The 10608-nt window shown below is 49.1% G+C and overlaps 1 gene segment (V, D, J or C); it reads right to left on the bottom strand.

The window, feature by feature from the left end:
* Positions 1-487: 487 nt before the first annotated feature.
* Positions 488-9469, bottom strand: LOC128846161 (T cell receptor alpha variable 38-1-like). The segment is given in 3 exon segments: positions 488-556; positions 8716-9107; positions 9412-9469. Coding segments are annotated over 3 exon segments (510 nt in total).
* Between the last annotated feature and the right edge of the window lie 1139 nt (positions 9470-10608).

Raw genomic sequence — 10608 nt, 5'->3', positions numbered from 1 at the left:
TAATTCTGTGTTTCACTGTCCTGCAGCAATGAAAATCTCAGTGGGGCAACCCGCCTCTTTGCAGTGTAATTTCACCGCCACTTTCACCAGCCGAAATCCCTTCTGGTTCCGTCTGTATCTGAACCAACCACCCCAGCGTTTATTGGCAGCGTATCAATCTCCTGCTGAAGAACACGGTCACCGCTGGAACATTCGAAGCAGTTTTTCGACCATAATAAGGCGCAGGGCCGGCTCTAGCTTTTTTGCTGCCCCAAGCAGCAAAAAAAGCGCCGCCCCCCAACCCCCCACTGAGCAGCCGCGCCGCCTCCCCCCCGCCGAGAGCTGCCGGAACCCCCCCCCAGAGCGCCGCCGGAGCGCCGCCCCCCCGCCGAGCGCCGCGCCGCCGGAGCACCCACCCCCGGAATGCCGCGCCACGCTCCCCCCGCCGCCCCTTACCAGATGCCGCCCCAAGCATGTGCTTGGGTGCCTGGTGCCTGGAGCCGGCCCGTCACAGAGCCGCCTTCAGCTCCAGACATCTGGGGTTCCCTGGGTTGGACCTAGTCACCCAGCACCGCACCTGCAACAAGAAATCGGGAAAGGAAAATATAGCAGTTGTGTGCAGTCTGAGGGCTCACTTCTATACCTTAGCTTGCATGAGAGCGAGGTGATAGCGGGACAGAGAGAGAGAGAGAGATGGGAACAGGGAGACGGGGTGTGTGTATATACAGAGAGAGATTCCGGAGCAATGAGGCAAACTCTACGACCAACTACCTGGATATAGAGTGAAAACAAAAAGGCCGAACATCAAACGTTTGCTCATCGTGTTAAGCAAAGTGGCTCCGATTTCAATTCCGCACTGAACCCTTCAGCCCTGAAAAGACAGCCTCCTCATCTGCATGTGATAGACTCGCCCAATTTCTTCAGCCAGTGGCCTAATGAGGGGCGTATGTGGAACCCAGAGCCCTTCCGAGCCCACAGGAAACGAAGCGAGGTTGGTTTCGCTTGTGAACAGCGTCCTCGCCTTCCTCAGACCTCCTTTAATGTGTCTTGATCTGCTGGTCAGTGCGGCTGTCTTTGCAGGCGGTTACATTAAGTAGGAAGCACAGTGACTGGTTGTACATAGAGTAAATCACATGACGGAGAAATCTAGGACCCCACCTCCCTACGACCAATTTCTCAAGGATCCTCGTTTACTGGTGCACGGGGAGGAGGGAGTCCCACTGTTTTTTTTCCAATAGGAATTGGGCTTCAGGCTTTGGTGCCTCGGAAAATCCCCACTTCTGCAAATATCACATTTAAATGTTCAAGTTGAATCGCTCGCCAAAGACCTCCTGGAGGACAAAATTACACCCGAGTGCGCTCCTGGAGCTCATTCAAGAACAGTCGGGATATACACAGGTTTCAAAGGATTCCCTGAATATCAGAGTGTCACGGAGTCCCCGGGCGATGCTCTGGGACTGCTCCCCACAAAGCCAGTCAGGACTTTGGGGAGCCTCCTCTCCCTCGGAGCAGACCGTCTTCAGGGCAAGAAGCTCACACGGCTTCACCTCCTGGGTCTCTCCTGGGAGCATTCAGCATATGCCCCTCCCTGCGCTTCCCACAGCAAGTCCGCCCTGGCGGGGTCCTGGGGCAGCCAGAGGGTTCTGCACCCCCCACTTCGCAGTCAGACGTGACTCTCAGCCAGCCAGTAAAACAGAGGTTTATTAGACGACAGGAACATGGTCTAAAACAGAGCTTGTAGGTCCAGCGAATGGGACCCCTCTGCCCGGTCCATTCTGGGACCCAGCGAGGCAGACCCCCATCTGCCCTCCCTTCCAGTCCCCAGCTAGCTCCAAACTCCAACCCCCATCCAGGCCCTCCTTCTCTGGGCTTTGTCTCTTTCCAGGGCCAGGAGGTCACCTGATCTCTTTGTTGACCTTTAGCTATTTCCTTGCAGGGGGGAAGGGGCCCTGGCCATTTGTTGCCAGGGAGACAGAGTGTCAGTGATTGATGCACACTGGCCTTTCCATACCACCTAGAGACTTAAGAAATGCATAGGGGAAACTGAGGCACCCACACAGTATTCAGAGGAAACATTAAGAACAGTCCCACTTCGTCACACAGAGTATTTGAGCTTTGCGGGATCAGAGGGGCAAAGGAATTCCCATTCTGAGCGTTTTCCACTGAGAACCGGGCACCCACCCCCCAGATGTAAATTGTAGGGTTGTTACAAACAACGGGCTCTGTTTTCAGCTGAGACTGGGCAGAGAAGGAGAGAGAGAGAGAGAGAGATGGGTGGCACTGGGAAATAATAGTGCAACTTTCCCCCATTCATTTCAAATGTAAAGGGCTTCAGTCTTGCTGAGAAAACGTTCCGATTTCATTTGTTTGGGGAGTTTATTTGTTTGAATTGTGTTGAGTTGGATTCTACTGAGTTGGGTTTCTCTGAGATTGTTTGTCGGTTGGAATGGATTGAGTTGAACCAGGTTTCGTTGGGTTTGTATTGGGTTGGTTTGGGCTGTAATCCGCTGAGTTGGGTTTGGGGTTGAGTTTCGCGGAATTGAGTTCGGTTGCTTTCTGGGTTGGGTTTGATTGGATTGTGTTGGGATCGGTTCAGCCGGATACAGGGTTCAGCCAGGTTGGCTTGATTTAGGTAGGGATGGGTTGGATGAGACTGGGCTCAGGTGGACTGGATTTCATGGGATGGAGAGTGGCGGAATGAACGCATGCCCACGCGCCTTCTTGCCACATAAGATGTTAAAATTTGTCTGTGTTTATAGCATGTCAGTTACACGTTTATTGACAGAGTTCTTCTCCTCCTCTCTAGAAGGGCCAGACTTCTTGTTCGATATGTAGCGTAAGACTTGGGAGGGAAATCCTGATTCTAATTTTCATATGAAATTATAGTAGTGACAAAATATTATTAAAAGTTCAACTAAATGTGTACCTTCGGTCTAACACTTGTCCTTTGTGTCTTATCTTTCTTATCGAAAAGTCTATTTTAATCCAAAGCATCTTTGTTAGGTAAAAAGCAAGTCCTCACTCACCTCTCCAGCACCCGAGTTCGTGCGGAGTTGGTATGGGGCTCACAATCTGTCAGAGACCAGACACCAATTCGTTGATCAACGGGCTCACACTATCCTTAGCTTGAAAGGCTTCAGAGTAAGTGTGGCAAATTTATTAGGGGTGAGCATCAATATTTATACACAGAAGTAAACAAAGTGATTAACAGATCATAATGGTCATGCATAATCAAACAAGATTTTACAGGATAAAACAGGTTAAAATGTATATTCAAAAAGAGATAAGGGGAGATGGCTACTTAAGGGGAGGGGGGGGTGTCATGAGTAGTTCGCAGGTCAGAGCTTCGGTTAAAAGTTCAGACAGAGACATCAAGTCTGGGTTAAGTTTAAGCTCATCAAAAGTTCAGACTCAACATTCCTCCATTTGTAGCTTTGGGATAACTATTTACCAAAAGCTACACCCCATTTAAAGGAGCCAAGGGCCGCTTGGCAATTTCAGCCTGGGCCAACTTGAAGAGAGTAAGGCCCTTGGCTGAAGTAGGAAAAGAATAAACTGACCTACATGAGTTTATGAGGGAGGGGACACACTGAATACAGCAACACAGTATTATAAGGATTACTATGGCCCCAACAATACCCACCAAGAGTTTTTTTAACCCACCCAAATCCAGGCAGCCAATTTCATAAGGCTCCCCACCAATTATAAGGTGGCTGGCCAGAGGAGTAGTTCTTAGCCATTTCCCTTAGATGTTTGGTACATTGAAAAGTGTCAGAGTAGGTGTCATTTACAAAAACACAGCATTCTTCATTTATGAGGGCACAAGTTCCTCCCTGGGCTGCTAACATTGTGTCTAAAGCCATGTGGTTTTGCAAAGCTAACTGGCGCAGCTGGGACATTTCCCCGGCCTGATTCTCAAATAGGGTCGCAGTTTCATTGGTTAAAGATTCTAGTAGTCCCTGTTCTGCATTTACTGGAAATTGAGTACATACCCAGCAATTACTTCTATTTCCTAAAATACGAGTTTTAACCTCATGGGAATATCTAATAAAAGCATTATCTTCATAAGTAGAAAATAAACTAAAAAGGCATAATAAAAAACATACAGTTGTCAGAATAAAAGGTCCTCTCATTTTTGCCGAGTCAATTTAAGTCTGATGTCTGAAAGAGGTAAGCTGGTCCACTGGTTGGAGGCAGTGTCCTCAGTGGTGTCAAGAGCTGCTGGTCCGTCACTGTGGTCCACTACGGCTGGCTTGACGTGGGAGTGGTGGATCCAGGATTTGCGTCCTTCCAGGAACACTGCAGTCTGGGTTGTTAAAAGAACCTGGTGGGGTCCAGTAAACCTCGGCTGGAGGGTGTCGCCACGAATGAACTTTTTGGCCCAGACGAAGTCCCCTGGTTGGAACGGGTGGATCTGTTCTTCCAGCGGCACGGTCTGGGAAAACTGCGAGGCTTTCCAAAGGGTACGGAGGCGAGCCTGTAGGGAGAGAAACTGGCACGCGGTCATATGATCCCCTCCCAATAGTGAAACATCAGCACGTGGTAGCGCCCCGCCTTTGAAAGGGGGGTGTCCATAGAGTAGTTCAAAGGGGGATAATCCCAATACACGGGTTGGGCGAGTACGAAGGTGAAACAGGACCAAGGGAAGTACCTGAGGCCACTTTAATCCTGTTTCCTGACAGTATTTAGCCAATGTAAACTTAAGCTCCCTATTCATACGCTCAACTTTCCCGCTAGACTGAGGGTGGTAGGGTGTATGAAAGGAGTGTGAAATGCCCAGTCCTTGTTCTAAACAGCCAAGGACATGACCAGTAAAGTGAGGTCCGCGGTCTGAGTCAAGCACGAGAGGGATGCCAAAACGGGGTACAATGTCTCTAAGGAGAATCTTCGCCACTGTGGCAGCAGTACAATTAGCAGTAGGAAAAGCTTCGACCCAGGAAGTCAGAGGGCAAACCAAAACAAGGAGGTGCTTTTTTCCAAAAGCCTTTGGCATATCTGCAAAGTCAATTTGAAGATGTTGAAATGGAGCAGCAGGCGGAGGTCTTCCACCCTTAATTTTTTTAAGAGGCGGAGCAGGTCCATTACGCTGACATGTGCTGCATGCTTTCACTATTGACAGGCAGTAGGGTTGAATGCCTGGAGCATACCAAAAGCGAGCGATGGTGTCCACAAGGGCGTGCGTGCCGTAGTGACCCCCCTTATCATGGTGCCAGCGAACTGCCACGGGGTATGTGGAGCGAGGGAGGCAGGCTCAGCCATCCAGCATAAGCCAGGTCCCTTATTTGTAAGATGCTATAAACTACTTCCAAACAGTCGTGCTGATCCTGGAGGACTGGCAGGTCAGGAAGCAAGGTAGCTGGATTAAGGGGCCCACACCTTTCAAAAATTAGGTTAGTGTCTTTTAAGAGTTCGGCCTCTAGCTGTTGCTGACGATGGGCCGAAAAGACTTGGGTTGTGCCCCTACGCAGAAGGGCTGACAAGGCATGAGAGGTCCAAACCGTGGTAAAATGACCCAGGGTCAGGCTCTTTGCCTTTGTGATCAGCAGGGCAGCTGCTGCCAGAGTCCGGGTGCAGGATGGGGTTCCCTGAGCGACAGGGTCGATCTGCTGAGAGTAAAAAGCAAGCGGGAAATGGTGGGGCCCGCTCAGCTGGGTAAGGACGCCACTAGCAATTCCGCCCCTCTCGTGGACAAAAAGGTGAAAGGGTTGCTGTAATTGGGGGGCGGAGAGACATGGAGGAGGCCACACTGTCCTTGAGTAACTGAAAGGCTTGGATTGTGTCCGGGGACCACTGCAAAGGGTCAGGAGCAAGGTTAGCAGTGAGTCGGTGGAGTGGTTTGCTTAACTCCCCGCAGGACGGCAACCAGGGGTGACAGAAGCCAATTAATTCTAAGAAACCTTGAAGTTGTTTCTTGGTGTTTGGCAGAGGGCAGTTTTGGATAGTCTTTATGCGGATTGGGTCCATTTGTCTCCCCTCTGGGGTTAACAGGAAGCCCAGATATCGGACCTTCTGTGAGACCCACTGAATCTTGTTAGGGTCTATCTTGTGGCCTCTGGTGTGTAGGTATAATAAAAGTGCCTTACCATCGATGCGGAGGGCAGCTTCTTCGCGGTTACCTAATAGGATGTCATCTACGTATAGGACTAACGTGGATCCCTGCGGACTGGTGAAGCCTTCCAAGTCGTGGCGGAGGCATTGGCTGAAAATCATGGGGCTGTCTCTGTAGCCTTGAGGAAGTCGTTGCCAGACATAACTTTGTCCCTCCCAGGTGAAACCAAAGAGATACTGAGAGTCTGGGTGCACAGGAATGCTGAAAAAAGCTGATTTTAAATCAATAACAGTGAACCACTCAGCATCCCAGGGGATTTGGCTGATGATAGTAGCTGGATCAGGAACTACTGCATGAAGAGGGACCACATACTGATTAACAACCCGTAGATCCTGTACAAAGCGCCAACGAATAGGGTCTCCGTCCTTTTTAGGAGGCTTTTTGACAGGCAGTATAGGGGTGTTACAGGGAGTGCGCTGAGGGCGGACTAGCTTTTGTGCAATGAATCCCTCGATAATGGGGCGGATGCCCTCCCGGGCTTCCAGCGACAGGGGGTATTGAGGGACTGACGGGGGGGTTAAGGAAGGCTTCACTTGAATCCTTACTGGCTCTGCCGAAAGGAGCAGGCCAACATCAGTGTCAGAAATTCCCCAGAGGGTTAGAGGCAAGTCAGTGAGGTCAGGGGAGAGGGGGGGGGGTTCCCAATTACCCTGAGTTGGGGCCGAATCTCCTAACACTGTCATCAATAATCCTACCCCTTCAGGAGTGCAGGTTAAAGTAGCCTCAAGCTTACAGAGTAAATCCCGGCCCATCAAAGGGATCGGACAAGCTGGGGAAAAAAGAAAATGGTGAGAAAAACATTTATCAGCATAAATAACATTTAGAGGCAAAGTGAGTCCCAGAGACTGTGGGTTGCCCTCCACCCCAGTTGCAGTTTTAACCTCAGAGGATAGCCAGGGAGAGGGGGCATGATTTAAAAGAGAGAAAGTAGCTCCAGTATCAATGAGGAAGGAGACAGGCAGTCCCTGGACTGAAAGGGTTAGACGAGGCTCTTTGCTGGGAGGGGAGAAAGTGAGGAAGGAGCCGGCTAAAGACATTAAGGAAATAAGACCATCACATTGTTTGCCTTTGCCCCCGGGGTACCGTCATTGAGGAGGCTGAGTTTGCTGCAGCTGCTGCTGTTGCCCGTAATTGATCCAGGCCTGGGGAACGGGCTGAGCTGGTGGTGCAGGGGTGTATTCGTCCCTGGTGTAAGTATCTGCGGATGCGACCGGACCCTCTGGGCGTCCCCAGGGGAGGGGTATGCAACCTGCTGCATCTGCTTGATCTTTTGCCTAGTAATTACTCCTCCCGAGGTGTGCCCTTCCATTTCCCCCTTATCCCTCTGCAGAGATTCCGATCTGGAGTCCTGCAGATTCCCCTCTGTGCCCTGGAGAGAGTCCCCCTGCGGAGGAATAGGGGCAGGTGCAGTGGGGACCAACTGACGAGTCAAAACACGCCGTGGTTTACACCCTTCATCGAAATAACATGGAGGGGGGTTCACTCTCGGGAGAATACCTGACTGCCATAATTTTTAAAGATTTCCACAGCTCTGCTGCTGTGTCCCAACAAAACCAGTAACATAACTGTCCCGGATGGTCTTTTTCGATCTGGCTCCTTACTCCTCTTAAGGCAGCCTGTTCGAAAGAGCCATACGAAGGCCACCTCATCTCCGGGTTGGCCAATACCGCGGTATACCCAGTCCAATTCCTTACACACAGTGTGTACAACTTTCTCCTAGACATTCCTGTCTGTACTGGGAGTTTCCCTTCGTTCCATAACTTATTTACAATCCCCAACGGACTCTCAAGAGGCACACTAGTCCCTTGACCCATGGTGTCTGACAGGAGCCCTCCAACTGGCGTTTACCCTGCTGTCCAGTACACGACCCCTCAATATTGAATTGGCTGGGAGAAATCTCCCGTGGCGCCTGCCAATTCGTATATGAGTGGTCTGACCACTGGACAGAGGCACCGCACCAGAAGGAAATCCCGGACGAGCCCCCAAATTGTTAGGTAAAAAGCAAGTCCTCACTCACCTCTCCAGCACCCGAGTTCGTGCGGAGTTGGTATGGGGCTCACAATCTGTCAGAGACCAGACACCAATTCGTTGATCAACGGGCTCACACTATCCTTAGCTTGAAAGGCTTCAGAGTAAGTGTGGCAAATTTATTAGGGGTGAGCATCAATATTTATACACAGAAGTAAACAAAGTGATTAACAGATCATAATGGTCATGCATAATCAAACAAGATTTTACAGGATAAAACAGGTTAAAATGTATATTCAAAAAGAGATAAGGGGAGATGGCTACTTAAGGGGAGGGGGGGTGTCATGAGTAGTTCGCAGGTCAGAGCTTCGGTTAAAAGTTCAGACAGAGACATCAAGTCTGGGTTAAGTTTAAGCTCATCAAAAGTTCAGACTCAACATCTTCATTGATAATAATAAAAAAATCACAGGAATATACTGTAGGGCAAAATGCAGGAACTAAATTGTGTTGGAGAGGATTAACAGAATACCAGATAGGAAAAAACATTTTCTTTTAAAGAACAGATTTTACAAACACCTGTCCAGGATGATCCAAGTACATTTGGTCCTGCCTCATCACAGGGGGCTGGACTAGATCCATCTCTCGAGGTCCCCTCCAGCTCTGTGTTTATACGATTCCGTCATATTTCCGTAAACAGCCCCCCGCTGACTTTTTGTAGGAGCGGAGATGCAGTTCTTCCGCACTGTGGGTCTCAGCGCACAGTAATACACAGCGCTCTCCTGGTGAGAAACAGCCTCAATCTTGAAGGGAACCGTCTTATTAGCCATGTACAAAGATGCTGAGAATTTTCCCTGGACAAGTGTCTGATCCGGAGCATCAAACTTCGTTTTAGTCAGTATATGCTGGGGAGGCCGGTTCGGATACTGCCGGTACCAAAACAGATACGGGTTTGTGCCAAGAGTGGTGAAGTTACAGTGTAATGTTACACTTTGTCCCTCTGAGACGCTCACTTCTGGAGGAGACTGGTCCACGGAGTCACTTTGTGCAAGACCTGTGGGGGGAAGAAAAGCTTTAAACACCGATCTATGTCTGGCTGGAACTTTTAAACTCCGTGGCACTTGGATCCCTCACTCCCTTGTGCTCCTGTGAAAAGTTCAGCCTGTGTATGTGTAGGTCTGAGTCACACCTTAAAAACATCTCTCTATTCCCAGCACACTGATGACTTAGTTTGTGATGGTAACCTGGCTGTCTCTTTGCAAAGGAAAACAAAATTCCTCCCACGATTTCTTTGTTCAGAGACCTTTATTTTTGTCTTTGTAAAAGCTTTTATTTCAAATGAAAGTTTTTAGTCTCACCTGACTGCGGAAGCAGAAGCCAGAGCTGTACAGCGACGTACAAGAGCATTTTGCAGGTTCGGGTTATCCTTGTGTTGTTACTAGACCTGCAGCTAGCTACAGAATATCTCCTCCCCGCCCCCCCCTGCTTCTGAAAATGATCATTCATGTCCTAAAGATGAAACCTGCTTCCTCCGTGACCTTTCTCTCCTCCCTCTCAGCTTGTGACGCTACACAACGGGGCAAACTCATTCAGCTTCCGATTCCAAATTACTTTAATACACACACAAGCAAAACATAACGTAAATTAAAATATGGATGTGAAGGTGCGGCGCGCCCTCTAGTGGATGTCAAATAAAACAACAAGAAAACCATGCTCTCATCTCTTGCGAAAATCTGCTGTCCCTCATATGATACTTCATCTGGGGTCTCTCTCGAGCGGATTTTTGAAAATGAGGCTTTTGTTTTATGTCCGAATTATGGAAGATTTACCAGTTTTTGAAAATTACCCCCAAAAGATACAAAATAATCCATCTTTGTTTCCTTGCTGTGCCACAAATTTCCTGGGTGACTTTTTGGGCAAGTCATTTAGTCTCTGATTATTATAGATACTAAGGTGCCTAATGAGGCAATATAGAGGCTTACTGGTATTTTAAAAGCTCCTAGATGCTTAACTCTCATTGAATCCCTCTAGGCACCTATCTTCATTTTAACACGCTTAAGGGTTATATTCACAAAGGGACTTAGGCATGTAAAGTGGCAAGTAGGTGCCTAAATCCCAGAATCAGGCCTTTCTGGGATTCACAAAACCCAGTTTCAGCTGCTCCCAAGTCCTGTAGTGGCCTAAAATCTCTCAGTGCCTAAATCTGTTGAGTAAAAGTTCCCTTAAGTGCCTGTGGTGGTTTTTGCCTATGAGGATGCATACTGCCATGACAGGAATGTGGAAGCCTAAACCCCAGAGTGATTCCCAAACTGGAGGAATATGGGGTGATCCTGCACCTAACTCACCCTCTGGGTCCAGCCCAGTAAGTGTGCCCAGACCTCGCCTATAGGATTGTCTCCTATAGGCAGTTTACACACAAGCTGGGAGGGAGGAGGAGCCCCTCCCTCTTTACTTTTATCCCAGTGTTTAGGGTACTCACCTGGAATGTAGGAGATCCCTGGTTCAAGTCCACCCCACACACACACACACACACACACACACACACACACACACCT

This window comes from Malaclemys terrapin, chromosome 12 (genome assembly GCF_027887155.1).
Source record: "Malaclemys terrapin pileata isolate rMalTer1 chromosome 12, rMalTer1.hap1, whole genome shotgun sequence".
Taxonomy (NCBI): domain Eukaryota; kingdom Metazoa; phylum Chordata; order Testudines; family Emydidae; genus Malaclemys; species Malaclemys terrapin.
Note: the sequence above shows the minus strand (reverse complement) of the source record. Positions and strands in the feature narration are given on the sequence as shown.